Source organism: Trichechus manatus, unplaced genomic scaffold (assembly GCF_000243295.1).
Source record: "Trichechus manatus latirostris isolate Lorelei unplaced genomic scaffold, TriManLat1.0 scaffold00201, whole genome shotgun sequence".
NCBI classification, from domain to species: domain Eukaryota; kingdom Metazoa; phylum Chordata; class Mammalia; order Sirenia; family Trichechidae; genus Trichechus; species Trichechus manatus.
In genome coordinates, this window is record NW_004444137.1 from 1,051,009 (window position 1) to 1,076,811 (window position 25,803).

At 40.1% G+C, this 25,803-nt stretch overlaps 1 protein-coding gene across 1 annotated transcript in view; it reads right to left on the reverse strand.

The window, feature by feature from the left end:
• LOC101351015 (contactin-associated protein-like 3) overlaps positions 1-25,803 on the reverse strand; it is a 230,626-nt gene that overhangs the window by 71,375 nt on the left and 133,448 nt on the right. The window contains exons 5-6 of the mRNA XM_023742135.1: positions 13,272-13,378; positions 8,637-8,756 (exon numbers count right to left, since the gene is read on the reverse strand). Coding sequence (XP_023597903.1) covers positions 8,637-8,756; positions 13,272-13,378 — 227 coding nt within the window. The remainder of the gene's footprint in view (positions 1-8,636; positions 8,757-13,271; positions 13,379-25,803) is intronic.

The window sequence follows — 25,803 nt, forward strand, 5'->3', positions numbered from 1 at the left end:
ACAAAATGACAGCAATAAACTCACACCTATCAATAATTACAATTACACTGCACATAAATGGCCTAAATGCACTCATAAAGAGACAGAGAGTGACAGAATGAATTAAAAAAACAGTATCCATCAATATGCTGTCTACAAGGGACACACCTTAGAAAAAATGGCATAAATTTTTTAAAAATCAAAGGATGGAAAAAATGCATCAAGCAAATAGCTACCAAAAAAGAGCAGGACTGGTAATATTAATCTCAGATAAAATAGACTACAAAAAAATCTGCCATAAAAGACAAAAAAAGGGCATTATCTAATGATTAAAGGGACAAGCCATCATGAAGACATAACTATAATACATGTCTATGCACCCAATAACAGGGTTCCAAAATGCATAAAACAAACTCTAACTGCACTGAAAAGAGAAATTGACAATTCCACAATAATAGTAGGACACTTCAACTGCAGCACTCTCAGTAAAGGAAAGAACATCTAGGAAGAAGCTCAACAAAGATACAGAAAATCTAAAGGCAACAATCAGCGAACTTGACCTCATAGACATATATAGAACACTCCACCCAACAGCTGCAAAGTACACATTCTTTTCCAATCCACATGGAACATTCCCCAGAATAGACCACATCTTAGGCAAAAAAGCAACCTTCAACAAAATCCAAAACACTGAGATAATACAAAGTATCTTCTTTGATCACAATGTCATGAAAGTAGAAATTAACAACAGGAAGAGCAAGGAAAAAAAAAACCCGAATACATGGAAACTGAATAACGTCCTTCTTAAAACCACTAGGTAATAGAAGAAATCAAAGATGGAATCAAAACAATCCTAGAATCAAATGAGAATGAAAGCATATCATACCAAAACCTTTGGGACAGAGGAAAGACAGTGCTCAGAGATCAATTTACAGTAACAGATGCACACATCAAAAAAGAACGGACAAAATCAAAACATGTTACACAACTCGAACAAACAGAAAGAGAACAGCAAAAGAAGCCCACAGCCACCAGAAGAAAAGAAATCATAAAGATCAGAGGAGAAATAACAATAGCAAGAATCAACAAAACCAAAAGTTGGTTCTTTGAAAGGATCAACATAATCAACAAACCACTGGCCAAACTGACAAAAGAAAAACAGAAGAGGATGCAAATAACCCAAATAAGATGAAAGGGGGGACATTGCAACAGACTCAACTGAAATAAAAACGATCATAACAGAGTACTATGAAAAACTATACTCCAACAAATTTGAAAAGCTTGAGGAAATGGATACACTTCTCGAAACACACTACCTACCCAAACTAACACAAACTGATGTTGAAAATCTGAACAGACCCATAGCAAGAGAAGAGATTGAAAAGGTAATAAAAAAAAAAACTTCCAACAAAAAAAGCCCTGGCCCAGATGGCTTCTCTGGAGAATTCTACCAAACATTCAGAGAAGAACTTACACCAGTACTACTCAAAATATTTCGGAACATAGAAAAGGAAGAGATACTTCCAAATTCATTCTATGAAGCCAGTGTAACCCTGATACTAAAACCAGGCAAAGACACCACAAAAAAAGAAAATTACATAACAACGTCTCTCATGTATATAGATGCAAAAATTCTCAACAAAATTCTAGCCAATAGAATTCAACATCATATTTTAAAAAATAATACCCCTCAACCAAGTGAAATTCATACCATGTATGCAGGGATGTTTCAACATTAGAATATCAATCAACGTAATCCACCACATAAATAAAAGAATCACATGATCATCCCAACTGACCCAGAAAAGGCATTCGACAAAGTCCAACACCCATTCTTAATAAAAACTCTCAATAAAATAGGTATAGAAAGGAAATTCCTCAACATAGTAAAGGGCATATATACAAAATCAGCAGCCAACATCATTCTTAATGGAGAGAGACTGAAAACATTCCCCCTGAGAACAGGAAAAAGACAACGATGCCCTTTATCACCACTCATATTTAACATTGTGCTGGAAGTCCTAACTAGAGCAATAAGGCAAGAAAAAGAACTAAAGGGCATCCAAATTGGTAAGGAAGAAGTAAAACTGTCCCTATTTACAGATGATATGATACTATACATAGAAAACCCAAAAGACTCCACGAGAAAACTACTGAAACTAATAGAAAGATTCAGTAGAGTAGCAGGACACAAGATAAACACAAAAACATCAGTTGGATTCCTACACACCTATAAAGAGTGCAATGAAAAGGAAATCAGAAAAACAATACCATTTATAATGCCCCTAAAAACATAAAATACTTAGGAATAAATCTAACCAGGGATGTAAAAGACCTATACAAAGAAAACTACAAAACACTACTGCAAGAAACCAAACAAGACCTACATAAATGGAAAAACATACAGTGCTCATAAATAGGTAGATTCAACATTGTGAAAATGTCAATTCTACCCAAAGAAGTCTACAAATACAATGTAATCCTGAACCAAATTCCAACAGCATTCTTTAAAGAGATGGAAAAACTAATCATTAACTTTATATGGAAAGGGAAGAGGCTCTGGATAAGTAAAGCACTATTGAAGAAGGAGAATAAAGTAGGAGAACTAGCACTACCTGACCTCAGAATCTACTATACAGCTACAGTAGTCAAAACAACCTGGTACTGGTACAATGACAGACACATTGACCAATGGAACAGAATTGAGAACCCAGATGTGAATTCATCCAGCTACAGTAATCTGATCTTCACCAAGGCTCCAAATTCTACCAAATGGGGAAAAGACTTTCCTTTTAACAAATGGTGCTGGCAAAACTGGATGTCCCTCTGCAAAAAAAATGAAACAGGACTGATATCTCACACCATACACAAAAACTAATTCAAAATGAATCAAAGACCTAAATATAAAACCAAAAACCATAAAGATCATAGAAGAAAAAATAGGATCAATGCTAGAGGCCCTAATATATGACATTAACAAGATACAAACCATAACTAACAACACAGAAACTCCAGAAGATAAGCTAGGTAACGGGGATCTTCTAAAAATTAAACACTTATGTACATCAAAAGACTTCACCAAAAGAGTAAAAAGAGAACCTACACTCTGGGAAAAAAATTTTGGCTATGACAATTCCGACAAAGGTCCAATCTCTAAAATCTTCAGGAAAATCCAGCACTGTTACATCAAAAAGACAAATAATCTAATTAAAAAATGGGCAAGGGAAATGAACAGACACTTCACCAAAGAAGACATTCAAGCGGCTAATAGACACATGAGGAAATGCTCATGATCACTAGTCATTACAGAAATGGAAATCAAAACTAAAATGAGAAATCATCTCACCCTGTCATTACTGGCACGAATCAAAAAAACAGAAAATTGGAAATGTTGGAGAGGCTGCAGGGAGATCAGAACTCTTACGCACTGCTGGTGGGAATGCAAAATGGTACAACCATTTTGGAAAACGATATGGCGCTTCCTTAGAAAGCTAAAAATAGAAATATCATATGATCCAGCAATCCCACTCCTAGCGAAATAAGAGCCATCACACAAAAACAGATACGCACATCCATTTTCACTGCAGCACTGTTCACATTAGCAAAAATGTAGAAACAAACTAGATGTTCATCAACAGATGAATGGATAAACAAACTATGGTAGATACACACAGTGCAGTACTACCCAACGATAAAGAACAATGATGAATCTGCGAAGCATCGTAGAACATGGATGAATCTAGAGGGCATTATGCTGAGTGAAGTAAGTTAATTACAAAAGGATAAATATTGTATGAGACTGCTATTATAAAAACTCGTGAAAAGGTTTACACAAAAAAGAATCTTTGAAGGTTATGAGGGAGGGGAGGGGTGGGGGAGAAACACTAAACAGACAATAAATAAGTGGTAACTATGGTGAAGTGTAAGACAGTACACAATACTGGGGAAGCCAGCACAACTTGACCAAGGCAAGATCATGGAAGCGCCATAGAGACATCCAAACTATCCGAGGGACTGAATTACTGGGCTGAGGGCTGTGGCGACCTTGATCTCAGGGAACATCTAGCTGAATTGGCATACCATAGTTTTATAAAGAAAATGTTCTACACTCTACTTTGGTGAGTAGTGTCCAGGGTCTTAAAAACTTGTAAGTGGCGGCCATCTAAGATACTCCACTGGTCTCACCCCATCTGGAGCAAGGGAGAAAGAAGAAAACCAAAGACACAAGCGAAAGATTAGTCCAAATGTCTAATGGACCACAAATACCACAGCCTCCATCAGACTAAATCCAGCACAACTACATGGTGCCCAGCTACCCCCACCAACTGCTCTGACAGGAATCACCATAGAGGGTCCCAGACAGAGCTGGAGAAAGATGTAGAACAAATTCTAACTCTCCAAAAAAAAAAAAAAAAAAAAAAAAAGACGAGACTTACTGATCTGACAGAGACTGGAGAAACCCTGAGAGTATGACCCCTGGACACCTTCTTAGCTCAGTAATGAAGTCACTTCTGAGGTTCACCCTTCAGCCAAAGATTAGACAAGCCCATAAAACGAAATAAGACTAAAGGGGCACACCAGCCCAGGGACAAGGACTAGAATGCAGGAGAGGATAGGAAAGCTGGTAATGGGGAACCCAAGGTTGAGAAGAGGAGGGTGTTAACATGTCATGGGGTTGGACACCAATGTCACAAAACAATATGTGTACTAATTGTTTAATGAGAAGTTAGTTTGTTCTATAAACCTTCATCTAATGTACAATAATATAAATAAATAAACCTTTTGGTTTGTAGCCAAGTGCTTAACTGTTGCACCACCAGTGTGGTAGGCAATGCCAGAATTTACTCTGAAAAGGAGAGGGGCGGTGGGTAACAGCCATTACAGAGAAAAAAAACACAGCAGTCACTGTATCAAATCGGTATCCCTCTGCATGATTAAGCCACCACTCATCTGTCAGTTTGTCCTACCTTGGTGGCTTGCATGTTGCACTGATTCTGGAAGCTATGTCACTGGTATTTCAAATACCAGCAGGATCGCCTATGGTGGACAGGTTTCAGCAGAGCTTCCAGACTAAGAAGAAAGGCCTGGGGATCTACTTCCAAAAACTAACCAGTGAAAATCCTATGGAGCACAACAGAACAATGTCCAACTTCCTTGCTTTGGATGTGTCATTAGCAGGGACCAGTCATTAGAGGAGGACAACATGTTTGGTGAAGCGGAGAGACAACAAGGGCAAAGGCTACCCTTGGTGAGATACATTGGCACAACAGCCGTAATGATGGGCTCAAACATGCCGGTACTCATGAGGTTGACACAGGACCAGGCAATGGTTTGTTCTGTTATACATAAGGCAACCATGAGTCAGAGGAGACCTCACAGCAGCTAACAACAACAGCATGATCAAGCATTAAAACAAAATGCTTTTGAACAAGTTGTGATGGATGGAACTGTGTCCCCCCAAAAAGATATGCTAACCTATCCCCTGGTACTTCTGAACATGACACTGTTTAGAAATGAGATCTTCGAAGACGTTATCACTTGAGTTACCATGAGGTGTGTCTTAATCCCATCGGAGTCATGTCCTTACAAGAAGAGAAGAGGCACAGAGGGAAGACGGCCTTGTGGGATGCATCTACCAGAAGCTGGAAGAGACAGGAAAGGATCTTTTCCTAGGAGAGAGCATGGCCTGGTCAACACCCTGAATTTGGACTTCTAGTCTCTTAATTCATGAGATAATAAATTTCTGTTGTCTCAAGCTACCTGCTTTGGGGCACTTTTCCTAGGACACTCATACATTAGTGGTACACTCCAAAGGGCTTACAAACACACACAGCTAAAGCCCAATGGTGAAGCCCAGGCCCCGTGTTCACCACAAGTTCACGCATGATGACTAAAACATGTTTCTTAAATTAGAGCTAGAAACTGCAGACCATCTGGCAATCAACTCCCAGCTCCTCCTCTTGGCAGTAAACATCTTCATAACCTTGACCTTGGTCTTGCCAAACTTGCCAACAGTTGATTATCAACGAAACAGCTTCAGACGCCAAATCCTGATTCATCAAGGAATACGCCAGCTGTGTTCCTTTCAATTTTCTGTGGATCATGAAATTTTGTGGCGTACGTGGTATCCTGATCACAGGATTCACCCAAGACAAAATTATGAAAATCTTTAGTAATGCCTGGACGTTTGGGTAATTAAGTACCTAATAGATAAAAGGGAAATGCATGGTTGGGGTACCAGTGCCTTGGCATCACCTGACTCATGTTAAGTAAAGCAAAATGACATAGAAATCAAGTGACTTGAAGGGCTGCTATCACCACAGGAGGCAACAATTTCCAGCAAGATCTCCTTGGCTATTCCCTCATACATATTACTAACCATGCATCTTCAGTAAAGGTTAAACCAGTGTCTTCATCCCTAACATCAGGCTGTAATATTTTGCTCAGTGTCTATGATAAAATGCTTGCTCTAAAGCCTGAAACAGCAGTACCCACGTCCAGTGCAATGCCCTGGCAGTTCTCAGGTTTCTATGCCATACCTACTGGTAGTTTTCAGGCTGGAAACCAAAAATCCAAACTCGTTGCCATCAAGTCGATTCCAACTCACAGCGACCCTACAGGACAGAGTAGAACTGCCCATAGGGTTTCCAAGGAGAGGCTGGTGGATTCAAGCTGTGACCTTTTGGTTAGCAGCCAAGCTCTTAACCACTGCAACACCAGGGTCCCTCAGGCTGGAAGATGCATGTATAATCAAATCATATGATTACTGCAAAAATGCTCAGAGGTTGTTTTATGCATGCAGTAGTATACAGAAATCCTGATGGCATAGTGGTTAACAGCTGTGGCTGCTAACCAAAAGGTCGGAAGTTTGAATCCACCAGGTGCTCCTTGGAAACTGTATGGGGCAGTTGTACTCCAAGCTACTCACAAACCTTCGTTATAAATTTACCCATAAATGATTATCTCCTTGTGGAAATTACATTCCTATCGGGGTAACAAAATAGCTCTAATAACAGGTAAAACAAATTATAACTACGTTATAATTACTTCAGTACCATCTACAATTGATTTTTTTCCGAACATTTTCTCAGAATTTGCAGAGTCAAATTCCACAGCTGTTGAAGTATTATTACATCTATACCACTAGGGTAACCCAGAAACAATTTCATAAAAAAAGGATTATTACATTTCTGTTCGTTATATGTTACATTCCAAACCAAAAATCAAACCCGTTGCCATCGAGTCAATTCCGACTCATAGCAACCCTATAGGACAGAGGAGAACTGCCCCACAGGGTTTCCAAGGAGCAGCTGTTGGATTTGAACTGCCAACCTTCTGGTTAGCAGCTGAGCTCTTAACCACTGCACCACCAGAGCTGCTCACAGAAACACCTGTAGGACAGTAGAACTGCCTCATGAGATTTCCAAGGCGCAACTGGTGGATTCAACCTGCCAGCTTCTTGGTTAGCAGCCAAGCTCTTAACCACTGCGCAGTCGGGGCTCCAATGATACATTAGCATGAAGAAAAGGTTCTATTGGTATGGGCACACACAGATACAGATACGGAGAAACAGATAGAACTATATGTTCAGATACATAAAAGAATGTATGTAAACTATATCAGAACCCTTTACCATCGCGTCAATTTGAACTCCTGGCGACTCCATGTGTTACAGAATAGAACTGCTCCATAAGGTGTTCTTGGCTGTAACCTTTATGAAAGCAGATCACCAGGTCTTTATTTCATGGCATCACTGGTGGATTTGAACTGCCAACGTTTAGGTTAATAGTGTAGTGGAAGTCGTTTGCACCACCCAGGGACCTAATTATATCGGGGGAGTTGTTATTCATGCCAGTTGATGTTTTGGTCTTGTTGAGCTCCTGTACTTGGAGGGGAGCCCTGGTGTGCAGTGGTTAAGAGCCTGACTGCTCACCAAAAGGTCGGCAGTTCATATCCCAGCCACTCCTGGAAACCCTATGGGGCAGTTCTACTCTGTCTTATAGCGTCGCTACGAGTCAGAATCGACTTGACGGCAACAGCAACAAGGAGGAGATACGTTAACTAAAAAGTTTCAAAGCCATACAGGACTTGGTTATGACATACATATATTGCTAACCACCACGCACATGATTATTTCAAAACTGGTCTTCTGGAAGAAAAGGAAATATTATTTATACATAGTTACATAGGAACACATTTATTATATGATGTGTATATGCTTAGGAAATATCATCTCCTGGATAAGTTCATGTGTTAACTATGCAAAAGAATACGAATGGGACATTTGTAAAATTTAAAAAAATGAATATTCTTCAAAGTCTTTCACATATATTGATAGGATCTAAGAAATAAAGCTTATCCTTTTTTGTTTTAGTTGAATAAGCAAAGGTTTATTATTAGTTGTTCCACAAATAAATTATTTACATTCCCAGTAACTAACGACACAGAGTCCTTTCTAAATAACTACATAACATTTAATTATCACTTTTAAACTATTTTTGAATATTATATTTAATACTTCTTAGCAATCACATTACAATCACAAGGCACATTTACAGAAAGCTACCAACCAACTAAACTCTACTTTGCCATTACAGTTCTGTGTATAACAAGCATTTGTATGAATATCACTAGGCTATAAAAGCTTATCAAGATACCTGTCATGTTGCAATATACCAGAAACGGTCCCAGTGGGCCACTTCCATCTGAGTCAATATAGTAGAGCCCTGAAGAGTTTCCTCTGTGCTTGTAGGCTTCACAGGACTGCTCGTAGAGAGCTGTAAAGAGCACGGATGATCAGCGAGGCATTGCAGTGGGATGAATCCGTCCACGCTTTTAATTATGGGATACTTTCTCTAGCGACAATCATTCTACACTATCCCTAGGTACGTGTTCTCTAGGGGAGTGTCCTCCTATTTCAATCAGGTGTCAGAAGGAAAGACTTCAGGAGATACCACCAGGAACCTGTGAACCCAAATCCTAATTGCTCTAGTAACGTAAGACTTCTTTCAAACACTTGGTCAAATGGATTTGCTCTAGTCTTATTCTAGTTCTGCCATGTAATGTCTAAATACGTGAAGTACATTCACTTCCCTAAATGATTTGTTATTTAATACTTATGCTGAAAACATTTCTCAAATTACTCAGTAATTATATCCTTTGTTTACTTAAAACAATTTACAAGTGAAATGCATCTTTCCAATGCCGATTGTATGAATCTGTGACATTTTTCCATTCAAGTTTTAAAAGTTTGATTTACAAAGAAACTTCCTTAAATGCTTTGCAAACGATAAATTGCATCCTTGCATTGTCTTGAATTATTACATAATTATATGTATGTGAGTGTGTGTACCCACACATACACACCAGGAAGCGTTTCGTGCTGTTGGGCATGGGGTCATCATGATTTGGAGGTCGACATGAAGGCAGCTAACAGCAATATAATAGATATGATACATAGCATATATAATAATAAATTATATATATACATATTTAATCTGCCTTTTTGTAATTTCCATTTATCCAATTCATAATTGAATGTTTTTATTTGTACAGTAAATGTTTTGCTATGTACAAGGTGAGTGATTAGTGTCTGTGGACAATGGGCTTTATTAATAGTCATAATAAGTTTACACAAGTAATCAACCAGGCAACATTGCCCTGTGTGGCTCAAGTGTTGCCTTGACAGGAGACACCTTTTGAAAAACCAGAAAAGCAGGTAATGGCTGCCAGGTAATAACCACAGTCTGATTCTGGCCTGGTGTCTGCTCCAATCGCCACCGCAGCCCTAACAATCAGACTTGGTGTCGACATAGACAGACTCAGATAACGGTTAGGCAAGATACTTCAGGCTGTGTAACTACAGTACAGACAGAGAGGCTTTGTGTTTCCGCCGTTCTACACTGACAGGATTACCTACATTATTTAACTTAGCCTAAACACTCGTACAAAAATGTTTTCAAGAATTTAGGGAAAATCCAGGGAGGTGTATAAAAATTGTTTTTCTCTCATCTCACAACAAGAAAAGGAAAGAAATGTTTATTTGCCCAGGGATATTACCAAAAATATATGTCTTTTATTTTAAATATGGTTAAGTGTTGTAAGTGTCAAAATAGTTTTCCACGGGAGACTGCCTCAAAATAATAGTGCTCCTGATACCATGGAAACATAGACAACAGGGATTGTTTTCCCACCATGTTTGCATTTTTGCCACTCATCTTTATACTTCTATAAAAACATGAACTTGGTCATAACTGCCTAGAAAAAAGTCCAGAGGGGTGTACACAAACAGATAACAGGAGTTACATTTAGGTTAGAGCAGGAATTGTTTAAAGAACAAGGATTGAGGAGGTATGATTAGGAGGAATTCTGCTTTAAACATGAATGTATACATTCATTCCTTGTATTCATTATATAATTAGAACCCCAGTCCCTGTCCTATATCCCACCAATAAATAATGGCCTCATGATCACTTGCTGTAGATCTGGCAATACACCCACTCCTCACTTATCGACATGGTTAGGTTCCAATTTTCGTTATGCGAAAATCAGTGTTATGTGAAAATGGAGGATGATCACATCAGATCATAAAATGGAGGATGACTATATCATTACATAACTGCCAAACACTGAAAATCATGGCCCAGCCAAGTTGACACATAACCTTAACCATCACAGCCAGGGTTAACTCTCATCTCACACCTCCGCGTTTGTTACTGCCAGATGTATGCCGTTAACGCACAAAATGATCAGAGAGTAGATATTTCACTATTGTCATAAATGCGAAATGTGGATAACAAGAGAGTCGATAGGTGAGGACTAGGTGTATTTCATCTTCATTTGGTTCACTCATTGGAGAATCACAATAAAGTCAATTCAATTATTAAATCAATAGGTGGGCCACAGTGAGAGACCCTTCATGTTTACCTTTTAATGCCCAGAGTTGTTTGGAATTCTATTTAGATCACAGTTACTGATCACATCATAGCAATTGTTAATTAAACATATTTATTAAGTACTGGCTTTATATGAGACAACTTAAGTGCAATGGAGGACAGTCGAGGTAAAACATACCATCCCAGTCCTAATTCCGTGACTTTGGTCAAATCACTGAGCCTTTGATTTCAGAGATGCCAGCTCCTTTCAAACAAGGAATCGCCTTAGAAAAATTCTTACCTGGTACTATACCTGTGTCAGTAAATAGAGAGGCAAGTAGAATTGCTCTGGGTGGACTTAGGGGGTGCTCAAGGGGTGAGTCAGGAATCCTTCCTAATTGTCACCTCTTCTTGCTCTGCCAAGAGGCTTTGGAGCTCCTCTGTGGAGCCCCCAGGGCTGGGGCCCAGGTTCTCATCCCAGCTCCAACATTAGCTTCCCTGGGATTTGGTTTCCTTAAGCGTAAAGCTGGATTTATAACAATCTGTGCCAGCGGCATCACTGGGGGGCAGGAGGGTGTGGACTGTACCCCCTGACACTGTCAGAGAGGGCGACATCAGAATGACCCCAGGGTCCACAGTGGCAGTGGGCGGCCGGCACAGCCGGGGGAGGGGTCACCAAGGCAGTGGTGTCACTAGAATTGGTGTCGCCTAGTGCAGTAACTCATCACCACCACCACCACCACCTACCAGTCAGGGAGCGGGCGGCCGCACAGGGGTGCCCACCAGTTGGCGGAGAGGAGCGCCTCCACCTTGGTCAGTGAGAGAGGAGGGGCTGCGGGGAGCCAAAGGGGCGGCACTGGCCCTGCGCGGAGGGCAGGGTGGGGCCGAGAGCTGGCCCACACTGGGTGGGGAGGTGTAACACCATGAGTTCCTGCACTGGGTGACCAACCCTCGTGACGCCATTTATCCATGTTCTATCTTTCTCCCATGGCTTATGTGGAAATAAAATTAAATGAATAATTTATGAGGAAGAGTTCCTAAAGGTACAATGGATGACCCCAGTGGGAGGGACGAAAAATAGTGATATCAGTGACTTTTCATGTTATGCTGTTTCTCTAAAAACTCAGAAAAATAGGAAGGTGCCAAGGGAGAAGGGACTTTGAGATATCAGTAAAACCAAAAAAAAAAAAAAAAAAAAAAACCCAAACCAGTTGCCTGCGAGTTGCTTCCGACTCATAGAGACCCTATATGACGGAGCAGAATTGCCCCATAGGGTTTCCAAGGAGTGGCGGGTGGATTCGAACTGCTGGCCTCTTTGGTTAGCAGCCGCGCTCTCAACCATTACGCCACCAGGGCTCCAGAGATGTCAACAATGATACACAAATGAGAAAAAACAAAAACAAATTTAATAATTAGAAAACCCTGAGGATTTCAGGGGCTCTGTCATATGCTACTGAGAGCTAATGAATTAGTGGTCAATAAAGTTTCGTCAGCTTCAAATCAGCTTCAAATTTTACAGAGAACAATTCTTCAGAAAATAAGCGTGGTGTTTGAGACAGAAGATAGGATCGTGTGGTGGTCTCGAGCCTGCTTATGGGCACGGAGCCTCTCTCCGCCACAAAGTAGCTGTGTGACCTTGGACAATCTGTTTAACATCTCTCTCCACTCAAGTGTAAAATGCAGGTAATAATCACGCTTACCTCCTAGTGCTGTTTTGAGAATTAAATGAAATAAAATACGCAGAGCACTAGAATAGTGAAGACATATTATGACTTCCCAGTGAATGTTAACATGATCACCAACATCAACATCCTCATGAATACCAACAGCAGCAGCAACAGCAGCGGGAACATCATCATCATCAAAGAATATCAAGATTGGAAGCAACCTGGAAGTTTACCTATTTTCTGGCTAACATCTAATTCCCCTCTGCTACAACCTACCAGGTGATCTCCCTATGCAGTGCTTCTTATGAGATTCCCTTTGTTTAATTGTGTAAATATTAACCTAGTCACTCATCATGTTTCCACCTTTACTTTGGCAGACAGAACTTTGAGAACTAAAATTAAGACCCAGCTTGAGCCACAGAACCACATATGACATCATGCGTTCTTGATTTTATTTTTACTTGTTATACATATTTTATTTTCCCTTTGCCTGTCATTGACTATTTTTTTCTGCCATATTTGGTATTACGTATTTCTGTAAGCTACCTTAACATCATTAGAAAATACAATTGATTAAAGACAAACCAGTAAAGAATTATTTGGTCACTAAAATATCTGTGAATTTTTTTGTGGTTGTTTTCTAGCACGTGGTTGCACAGATGCAGACACACAAACATAAAAGAGTGAAAATGAAAATGGAAGTACATGGAAATCAGAAGAGGAAAGAGAACTAGTAACGTGTATGGCTTACGGGAATGACAGGTGGCTCCCAGGTAACCAGTGTCTGTGCAGTTGCAGGAGAAGGTATCCCAGGACTGGGAACATTCACCCCCATGTTCACAGTAGCTGGGCAAACACCTAGGAGAAGACAGACATACCACTATTTCCACAGTCAGTCATAATAAAATGTGCATCATATTACTAACATGTTACGGTAACAGATGCATGACAATAGGGACGGGAAAATTTCAACTCAGTCAAGGATTTCTGGGTCTGTCCTCCAGGTCTCCTAATGTACTACTAAACCACAAATGAATAAATCCATGAGGACGCTATTGATTGTCGTGTCTTCGTAAGAGATGCATTTTCAACACATCGCTTCATAGAAGGGGGTTTGTTGGCTTTTTTACAAATGACACAAGACTCGTTCGATACTTGACCAGGGATATAAATTGCTTGCAACAGCCACAAACAGCATACATTTTTTTCCCCTCTCCCCGCATCCATATTCTGTTGCAATGTGACAGTGCAGACCTTCCCATCAAGAGACTTAGACTATTTCACCTACTCTTGAATCCCGGCTGGGCAATGTGACCTGCTTTTGCCAATGGAAGACAAGCAAACAGATCCAAGCAGAGGCTAGAACAGGGCTTGGGCAGTGGGGCTTGCTCTCTTGCTGATTTTAACTCCTCCAGCCACCACCATACGAAGAATCCTGAGCTTCTTCACAGGGCCTAGTCACTCCGTCATCTCAGCTGACAGCTGGTCAAACACCAGACATGCGAGTGAGCCAGACTTAAACCATCCAGCTGCCAGCTTAATCCCAGGTGATCCCAGATGCATAAGCGCCCAGGAAAGACCACAGTGTTGTGAGCTAAATAAACAGCCGTTGTTGTAAGCGCTAAGTTTTGGGATAATTTGTTGCTCAACAAAAGCTAACTGATTTATGCATACATTACAATATGCTGCCATACTGAGTTACCGCATAATGGAAATTTTAAAAAAGGAAGGTAAGGACAATAACTTCATCCACAGAGCATCTCAGGGTGAGGGATTTGAGTCTCATCTAATTTAGGTCCAACTAGCAGTGCAGGGAAACCCTGGTGGCGCAGTGGTTAAGAGCTACGGCTGCTAGCCAAAAGGTTGGTAGTTGGAATCCACCAGGCACTCCTTAGAAACACTACGGGGCAGTTCTACTCTGCCCTTTAGGGTCACTATGGGTCAGAATCAACTCGACAGCACCGGGTAGTGGTGCAGTGGTTAAAGAGCTCGGCTGCTAACCAAAAGGTCAACAGTTTGAATCCACCAGCTGCTCCTTGGAAACTCTATGGGGCACTTCTACTCTGTCCTGTAGGGTCGCTATGAGTTGGAATGGACTCGACAGTAACGGGTTTGGTTTTCGGCTGATGCCTTTAGAAATTAGAATGAGAGAGAACTTAGGACTGAGGCTGTAAATGTTATTGTTTTCCCCAAACATAAAATAAACCACAAAACCACGCAGGTAAAGCCAACAAAAACCTATGCATGATGGAGATTGTGACATTTCACTTATTAAAATTAAGGATGAGCAATTTTTTAATGTTTATGAGATTTAAAAAATGTAATTGAAAGAAGGTTATTGAATTTTCTTGATTACACAAAAAATAAATATTGATTATAAGGAACTCAATACAGAAGAGTATACAGAATAAACTCAAAGTTATACCACCACATAGAACAGTGTGTATATACATATTCACACACACACAATTTTATGTAAACGTTATATTAGTTTTCTTTTGCTGCCATAACAAATTACCACGAACTTAGAGGCTTAAAATGACATAGATTTATCTCCTCAGTTATGGAGTCAAGAAACAGTTTCCCAAAGCAGCCTGACAAGGCCAAAACAAGTGTCTGCCAGCTAGGTTCTTATCAGAAGAATCTGCTTCCAAGTTCATTCAAGTTGTTGGCAGAATTCAGTTGCTCGAGTTTGTAGAACTGAGATTCCCAATTTTCTTGCTGGCCGTCAGCTAGAAAACTCTCCAGTTCTTGAACGTGGACCCTACGTCTCAGAACCAGCAATGACACATCAAATTCTTCTCTTGTTTGAAATCTGTCTCACTCTTTTTCTGCCACATCTCTTGGACTCCACTCAGACAGTTTTCTGTTTTCAAGGCTTGTATGATTTGACCGCACCCACTTGGATAATCCACCATAACCCTTCCATCTTAAAATTTGTAACCTTAATTACATCTACAAAGTGTAACATAAACTTTTTGCCATGTAACATAACTTATTCACAGGTTCCAGGGGTTAGGACATGGACTTCTTTGCTGACCATTATTTGGCCTACTAACAATATAATCTATGATACAGGTGGGCTCTGGTGGCACAGTAGTTAAAGAGCTTGGCTGCTAACCAAAAGGCGGTTTGAACCCACCAGCCACTCCGTGGGAAACAGATACGGCAGTCTGCTTCTGTAAAGATTTACCGCCTTGGAAACCCTATGGGGCAGTTCTATTCTGTCCTATAGGGTCGCCATGAGTTGGAATTGACTTGATGATAGTGGGTTTGATTTTGGTTTTATGATCCAGGTTGTATCACAACCTGCTTTTTAAGGATTCAACAATGGGTCAAGGGCATCCTTCCATGTCAGTACAGCTGCATCTTTAATGGTTACAAAATAATTTATGAAAAAAAAAAAAGAGAGCGAGTCCCCAAGCACATGAAAAAATGCTTACCATCATTAGTCATTAGGAAAATGCATATCAAAACCACAATTCAATACCATTTCACAATCATTAGGATGGTTATTATCAAAAAAATGGAAAATAATAAGTGTTGGTAACAATGTGGATAAACTGGAGCCTTTGTACATTACTGGCGGAAATGTAAAATGGTGCGGCTGCTGTGGAAAACAGCTGTCAGTTCCTCAAAAACTTAAATATAGCATTACCATATGATTCAGCAATTCCACTCCTAGGTATATACTCAAAAAATTGAAAGCAGGGACTCAGACACTTGTGTACCAATGTTCATAGATGTATTAGTCACAATAGCCAAGCGGTGGAAACAACCCAAATGTCCATCAATAGATGAATGGATAAGCAAAACGTGGTAAATATATATGTATATATAGTACGTATGCTGTTGTTGTTGTTAGGTACTGTCGAGTGGGTTCTGACTCACAGCAACCCCATGTATAATAGAATGAAACTTTGATCGGTCCTGCACCATCCTCACAATCGTTGCTATGTTTGAGTCCATCGTTGCTGCCACTGTGTCAATCCATCTTGTTTAGGGTCTACCTCTTTTTCGATGATCGTCTACCAGCATGATGTCCTTCTCCAGGGACTGGTCCCTCCTGGTCCAAAATACATGAGATGAAGTCTCGCCACCCTTGCTTCTAAGGAGCATTCTGGCTATACTTCTTTTACACAATGGAATATTACTTAGCCATAAAAAGGAACGGAATCTTGATATATGCTACAACATGGATGAGCCTCGAAAACATTATGCTAAGTGAAAGAAACCAGATGCAAAAGATCACATGTTGTATGATTACATTTACATGAAATATCCAAAATACGTATATCCAGAGAGAGAGAGAAAGCAGATTCGTGGCTGCGTAGGGCTGGGAACGAGGAATTGGCGGGGGGAGGGGGGACAAGAGTGATTGTTAATGGGTATAATTTTCTTTGTTAATGGGGTGACAAAATATTCTAAAATCAGATTGTGATAATGGCTGCACATCTCTATGAATATACTAAAAACTATGGAATCATACTCTTTAAAATGGATGAATTGCATAATATGTGAATTATATCTCAATAAAGTTGTTAAAAAATTGCAAAGATTTTGACAAGAAACAAAAACAACATCATAGTTAATGTTTCAACTAAATAGCAATCTACAACGAAGAACGTCACAAAAGATTAATTGCAACAACAAAATACTTAGTCATCAGGTACAAAAAGGACAAGCTGCTTTTATAAACCTCAAATATGTTTTTAGCCAGTATGTGCAGAATTACTGAGCCTAAAAGCACAAGGCTTTGGCACGTGTGTCATTTCCTATTCCATCGGCAGTTCCCAAACTTTTGTCGTTAATGCTTTTTTTTTATTACATACAAACATGCATAGATAAACGCAGCCCTATCTACAAATCGGAAGTGATTTATAAGATCATGATGTATGTTGATTTGCTTGTCATTCTAATTTATCTTTTAAGAAATGTCCACACAATTGTTGATAAAATGAGATTCATCACATCGTAATGCTTAAGAACGACTGAAAAATATAACTCAACCATTCAGCAACCAACTTTAGAAAGATGCAAGGAACAAGAACTACACCCGCCCTCAATACACATATAAAGTACAAACAGAATCCCTTACGGAAGAACAAAACTGAGCAGCAAACTGGAAACCAGATTCTAAAATTGTATTAACAAGAGAGATTCACATAAGTAGGATCTCACTCAAGGGAAGGATGTAACTGAAGAACTATTTTTGATCTTCTTTGAAAAGACATGAAAAAATCTGAGTAGATAACTGAAACAGGCAAACTTATGTTTACTTTTTTAAAAAGCGGAGGAGGATATATAATGGATACATTGAAACTCTACCTGGATATGCTTATTTTTAATTTCTGACCATGTTTCAGAACAGCATGTGAATCTTAAGATGGTGAACTTAGAAAAGACACTAGAAATCAGTTCGTATCGATGGGTTCATAGACGAACAAATGGTGTCAAACTTCCTTATTTACTTTTCTGAAGAGGTTTAGTAGATAAATACGTAGGAAAGGATGAGCACATTCCATACCTTGCTTTTCAGCAAATTAAAATAACAGACTGGAAAAAATGGATGGGATAAAAGGTAACAAAGTTCGATGGAAAGCTTTCCATGTAGTGTGTAAATTACTCCACACATATTTTTAAACATGAATTAGTTATACTCGATTTTAGTCATTCTCTAAAATTATGCTATCTGCTCTACATTTAGTATAAAAGTTCTTTGCCAAAGCCACGGCAAGGCCAAATGCACAAAGTCAAATATGGAGCAAAACCTGGGCTGGCAGCTCTAGTTTATCTCTACCTCTCACCCTCCCACTCGGGTGCTCAGCTCACTCTGCAACATGGCGCACCATGACTTCTCTGGGAGTCTTTTGGCCCATTCACAGAACTGAGGTGGTGTCTGCCAGGATTATGGAGTGGAGATAGAATGTGTTCATTATATATAAAGGGTAAGCATTTCACCAGGGGTGATGGCCACCAAAGGCACAGGAAGGGAGCTTGGAAGATGGAGACTAATGGCGAGCAGCTAGAGGCTGAGTTTGGTCTATCTAGGATTCCCTTGAGGAGGAGCTGAGAGAGAAGTGTAATCCCCCACCCTCAATCGCCATCTTATCCCTCTGGGGACAGGTCCAGGTGTGGTTCTTGAGCAAGATTGTGAAAATGGTGACTGAGGATGAAGTTTGGGGAAGTCATCCACAGCTTTCCATCAACGACAATGAAGAAAAGAAGACCAACATTAATTTAAAGGAGAGCACTTGGGCCCTTTGGAAGTCACCCTGCCTATCTCCTCATAGAGTCAAAGCTATATGTATCATCACATAAAATCCTCTTATGTTTGCAGAAGCCACATAATACTTGTCAATTATTCTCTTGAGTTCAATGTTCCTTCTCTTCCTAAGAGTCAAATGAGTGAGAAACTTTGGACTACTTATACCCCGATAAAGGTTAACATTCCTTTGGTATTTGAGAGGGAGATGTTGAAAGTAAGCCTTGTTTCTTTCAGAAGGACAGACTTAAACACTCATGTTAGGTCTTGGAGCCCTGGTGGCACAGTGGTTAAAAGCCTGGCTGCTAACCAAAAGGTGGGCAGTTGGAATCCACCAGGCACTCCTTGGAAACTCTATGAAGCAGTTCTATTCTGTCCTATAGGGTCACTATGAGAAGGAATTGGCTGGACGGCAATGGGTTTGGTTCACTAGGTCTTATAATCTTGAAGTGAAAGAAGTCAGATTCTATGCTAAGAAACAGCAGGTGAATTTTTTGTAAAAATAGAATCATTTCTCTAGTGCCTCCTTTCAGGGTTGTTGTCCCTCCTTTCCTTGGCCCTTTGTAATCCTTCCCTCAACAGCTGCAGCTTCCTGGACTCCACCACACCTGAGATCATTGGTCTTATGCTGTGCTTCCTGCTCTCTTACTTGGGATTCTTGGGGAACTACAATGTCTTTGTTTCCTAGTGCTAGCGCAACAAAAATACCACAAGTGGGTGGCTTTCAAGAACAGAAATGTATTGTCTCACAGTTTTGGAGGCTAGAAATCTAAATTCAGGCATCATCTCCAGTGCAAGGTCCTTCCTTGTTGGTAGCCCTAGGTGTTCCTTCATGTTCTTTGGCTATAGGCAGATCTTCATATGGTGAAGACCCTGTGTGTGACTCCCCGTGTATGTCTTCTTTTATAAGACATCACTCAGAAGGAATTAGGACCAATCCTACTCCCAGGTGGTCTTATTAACATAACAAAAGAAAAACACTTTTTCCAGACAAGGTGTGGAGGACACAATTCAATCCATAACACTCCACCCTTTGCCACCCCCCAAATTCCGTCCTTCCCATGTACAAAATACATATACAGCATCTCCAGTAGTCTTAACCTATTCCAGCATCCAATTTAAGTCCAAAATTTTATTTTCTGAATCATCTAAATCAAGTATGAGCGAGACTTTGGGTGTGTTCCATCCTGGGGAAAAACCCTTCTTCATCTGTGGACCATTGAAACCCTAGATACAAGTTATATGCTTCCAAAGGGCAATGGTGGGACAGGCATAAGGTAGACATTTCCATTTCAAAAGGGAGAGATACGGGTTGTAAATCTCAATCCCTAAGCCTATGACGTTTTTTTGTTATGCTATTGAGGCAGTATTAGTGTAAGCTGTGCCTTAAATCAATCTCTTCTGAGGTATAAAAAGAGCAGATTAAGCAAGCAAGCAAAAAGGGTTGGGAAGATACATGTCACATGATTGCCAAGGAACCTAGGAAGAGAAATTGAAAAGAGACAAAGACCTTCCCCCAGAGTGGCCAGGGAAAGAGAACCTTACCCTAGAGCCAGCACCCTGAATTTGGACTTCTAGACTCCTGAACTGTGAGAAAATAAATTTGTTTGTTAAAGCCACCCATTTTTGGTATTTCTGTTGGAACAGCACTAGATAACTAAGACAGGTACCAAGCAAATCCAAAACCCAGTAGGGCAAACTCCACTGGATCTCAAGGCTTGAAAATAAACCTTCTGTTTGCCAGGACCATCTGAGCATCAACTCCACCCTCTGGACTCTGGGTAGGGTTCTGCAACCCTGGGTGGCAGCCCTGCCCCTTGGCCCTGGGCAGCCCTGTTCTCCCAGTCCACAGGCACAGTAGCCCCACCCTTTGGAAATGAAACAGTAGCCTCGCCCTTTGAAACTCAGAAAATGTTAGCCCTGCCCTGTGCTCCTTTTGACAGTCCTGCTGGTCTCCTAACTGCCCCTGGGATTGTCCTTGTCTTCTCCTGGAGGACAACAGATGTTCACAGCCAAGTAGCTCCACTGACCCTTATCCTGGTTGTAGAGTTCCAGGAATTAGACAACATTACTTCATTTCATCCTGTCTCTGTCCCTTTCAGTCTAAACTGGGAGCATTTCTGCTAAGATGGTTGATTGGCTCCATATGTCACACACCTATCTTTAAGTTCTGGTTTCTTTTTGCTTAACAGTTTCTCAATTTGTGTTTTTCCACTTGCTTTTTACTATAAGCAGCAAGGAGAAACCATGTTGCATCTTCAAGATTTTGCTTAGGGACAAACATGGAGATATAGACAGAAGCTCCATGCCGTCCTCTGCAGCAAAGACTGGAAAAACTAAGTAAAACAGATACAGATATCAGTCCTGAAACCCTAAGTACCAAATGAAGGAATAAAGAACTTGATCAAACACCAACTGGAATAAGAAACTGACAGAGAACAGAGAACAAGGAGAGCTATGGAGTCGAGGTCCCATACCAGCTAACGTGGCCAGATTCACCATCTTGGGCTACAGCTGCCAAAGAACTCTGGACATGGAGTATGGGAAGGCAAATTCACGGAGCTCCCAGCAGGAGGCAGAGCACCTGGTAATCAGGGATACGTGCTTTCCTACCACCCATCCTTCTTACCTCTAGGAGGCCTCCGCTCCAATGGGCCACGGTTCCTCAGCCAGAGAGACACTAGCTCACTGCCGAAGGGTCCCTGCTGCCCCCACCGGCTGGTCCCTCCAGTCCCATTTTTTTGTTTGTTTGTTTATTTTTTGTTTGTATTTTTGTTTTTTGGGTTTTTTTGCAGGGGGGAGGGCTTTTTTTTGTTTTGTTGTTTCTCTAGCCCCACATGCCATCCCCTTCCCATCTTGACAGGCTGTTTTTTTGGTTTGTTTTGTTATTTTTTGTTTATTTACTTGTTTGTTTTTTGATAGGTTTTTTTTTTTTTTTTTTTTTTTTTCTCTCTCTCTCCTCTCCTTGCTTTCCTTTCTCTTACCCAGCCAGCCCCGTGTGCCATCCCCTCCCCTTCTTGACAGGCTGTGATTTTTCAGTTTGTCTACTTCATTCTTTTTTTTTTCTTTTCTTCTTTTCTTTTCTGCTTCTCTCTCCTTTCCTTTCTCCCACCCACCCGGCCTTGTGCACCATTTTCGCCCCTTCTCAAGGGGCCGTGCTGCACAGCTTGGTTGGAGAGTCATTGCACGTGGCCTGCCCAGGTCTGCGCCGCCATCACCAACCAGCTCCCTCAGCACCATTTTATTCATTTATTTACTGACTGTTTTGGTCTCTTTTTTTCCTATTTTTGTTGTTATTGTCATTGTTATTATTGTTTCTTCTCTCTCTCCCTTCCTTCCTTTCCTCTCTCCCATTCACTCAGCCCTATGTGCAGCCCCCAACTTCTTGGAAGGGCTATACTGTACTACTCAGCCGGAGAGCCTCTAGCACACAGCCTCCCTGGGTCTGCACTGCTCCCACAGGACAGCTCCCTCAGTGCCATATTTTATATTTCTCTTTATCTATCTCCTTCTCCTTTTCCTTCTCCCTCCCACCTAGGCCCTTCACTGCCTCCGCCCCTTCCTAATGGGCTGTGCTGTGCTACCTAGTGAGAGACATTAGCTTGCTGCCACCCCAATTCCACCTTGCCCTCAACAGCCGGTGCACATATCACCATATTTTTTGTTGTTGTTGTTATTGCTTTTATTTCACTTTTTATTTTTTATTTGCCTGTTTCATTGTTAGCTTCTTCTCTCTCTCTCCCCTCTTTCCTTTCTCCCACCCACCTAGTCCTGTGTGCCACCCACACTGCTTCTAGACAGGCTGAGCCACACCATTTGGCTACAGAGCCACCAGCACATGGCCTCGATGGGTCTGCCCTACACTCACTGGCCGAATCCTAATGTACTGCCATTTTATTTACTTTTTTTCTTTCTATTATTTTTTTACTTCATTTTTTGCCTTTGTTTCTCTTCTTTCTCTTCTTTCACCCACCGACTTAGCTCTGCACATCACATCCTCTCCTTTCCCTCCTGCTTATCTGCACCGTGGACCAAGTACCAAGCTCCCAAGTGGTACTGACGAAGTTCTCCAGACTCTGCCCTATGCTGCCATCAACCAACCCTGTTGCTCCCAGTTTGTACCACAAACTACACATCTCCACCCCTCCACCACTGCTGGAACCGTCCTGCTGCACCATAGCTGTGTGACTGGCCCTATTCATTGGACAAGGTGTTAAGAACTATCATGCCCATAGGCGAGCAAGCAACAAAACATACCCAGCCTGCCTGCCCAGACATAACCAAATAAAACAAAGCAGGAAGAAACAATCAAATATACAATCAACAAATGAAGAAAATAATTCTTGACTGTCCCAGAGACAGCAAATAATCTCAAAACATATTTAAGAAAGAAGAGGATGGCTCCAGAAAGTGACCAAAATAAAATATCAGATGACCTTCTCCTAGAAGAAAAGACACTAGAACTATCTGATAGGAAATTCAGAACTCTAATATTCAGAGTTCTCCAACAGATGAAGCAAAATGCAGACAAAGATAAGGAAAAAAAAATAGACAAAATCACAGAAAAGACAGATAAAACAATGGAAGAAATCAGGAAAATAATACACGAACAAAATGTGAAAATAAATAAACAACTGGAAATCATACAAAAACAGCAATTAGAAATCCAAAAGATAAACAAGATTTCAGAAATGGATGGTGCAATAGAAGATTTCAGGAGCAAATTTGAAACAATGGAAGACAGGATCAGCAAAATTGAAGGCAAATCCTCAGATACCAGTTTGTTTTAGGAAAAATCAGTGAAAATAATGAAGAAAAATGAAGTAACACCGAGAACGATGTGGGATATAATCAAAGGCAAAAAATTGCATGTGATTGGAGTTCTAGAATGGGGGAGAAAACAGAAAACATGTAGAGATTCATTGAAGATTTACTGACAGAAAACTTCCCTAATATCATGAAAGATGAAAAGTCAACTACCCAAGAAGCTCAAAGAACCCCATATAGGATATACTCCAAAAGAAAAACTCCAAGACATATCATAATCACACTCGCTAACCAAAGACAAAGAAAGAATCTTATGAACAGCTCGAGAAAAAGGAAAATTCACACAGAAAGGGGAAACAATAAGATCAAGCTCTAATTACTCGGCAGGAACCATGCAGACAAGAAGGCAATGGGATGATATAAATAAAATCTTGAAAGGAAAATACTGCCAACCAAGAATAATATATCCTGCAAAACTCTCACACAAATATGATGGTGAAATTAGGACATTTCCAGATAAACAGAAATTAAGGTAATATGTAAAAACGAAACCAAACTTACAAGAATTATTAAAGCCTTTGGTTAGAGAACCATATCAGAAAACAACCTGAATCTAACACATAAGATAGAATCAGCCAGATAACAACCTAGATAATGAACTCTGAAGGCTAAAACAAAACTAAAAGATTTACAACTGGTAGCCAGAGATGTCAATCTGTAAATGACAACATCAGAACAATAAAAGAGGGAATAAACGGTGTAGGTATAGAACGTTCTAATGGAGACAAAGTCAAGGCGTTATCAATAAAAGACTGGTTTAAACTTAGAAAGATGGGGTAAATTTCAAGGTAACCACAAAGAAAATTAACAAACCTACTCATCAAAATAAACAAGAAAAACATAAAGTCTCAGTAAACACAAAATCTACAAAAACAAAACAAATGAAAAAAATCCACAAACAAAAGTAATTCAGCACAGAAGAATAAGAGGAACAAAGAAAATTTCAGCACCGCCAAAAAAAGCATTACAAAATGACAGCAATAAACACAAACCTATCAATAACCACACTGAATGTAAATGTCTTAAATGCACCCATAAAGAGACATAGAGTGTCAGAATGGATTGAAAAAACAGGACCTATCAATATGCTGTCTACAAGAGACACATCTTAGAAATGAAGACGTAAATTTATTAGAAATCAAAGGATGGAAAAAATATATTGAGCAAACAGCTACCAAAAAGAGCAGGAGTGGCAATACTAATCTCAGATAAAATAAACTTTAAAACAAAATCCACCATAAAAGACAAAGAAGGGCATTATCTAATGATTAAAGGGACAATCCACCATGAAGAAATAACCATAATAAATACTTATGCACCCAATGGCAGAGATCCAAAATTCATAAAACAAACTCTAACAGCACTGAAAAGAGAAATTGATAGTTCCGCAATAGCATTAGGAGACTTCAACACACCACTCTTGGTTAAGGACAGAACATCTAGAAAGAAACTCAACAAAGATACAAAAGATCTAAAGGTCACAATCAACCAACTTGATCTCAAAGATATATATAGAACACTCCACCCAACAGCAGCAAAGTACACATTCTTTTCCAACGCACATGGAACATTCTCCAGAATAGACCACATACTAGGCTACAAAGCAACCATAAACAAAATCCAAAACACTGCGATAAGACAAAGCATTTTTTCTGATCACAATGCCATCAAAGTAAAAAGTAATAACAAGAAAAGAATCAAATACATGAAAACTGAATAGCACCCTCCTTAAAAATCACTGCGTAACAGAATAAATCAAAGATGGAATCAAAAAAATTCCTAGAATCCAACGAGAATGCAAACACACCATACCAAAACCTTTGGAACACAGCAAAGGCAGTGTTCACAGGTCAGTTTATACCAAAAGACACACATATCAAAAAAGAAGAAAGGGACAAAATCAAAACATTAGCTACACAACTCAAACAAATAGAAAGAAAACAGTAAAAGACCACAGCCACCAGAAGAAAGGAAATAATAAAGATTAGAGCAGAAATGAATGAAATAGAGAAACAAAGAAAGAATCAACAAAACCAAAAGTTGGTTCTTTGAAAGGATCAACAAAATCAACAAACCACTGGCCAGACTGACAAAAGAAAAACAGGAGAGGACACAAATCATCCAAATAAGATGAAAGGGGGGACATTACAACAGACCCAACTGAAATGAAAAGGATCATAACAGAGTATTA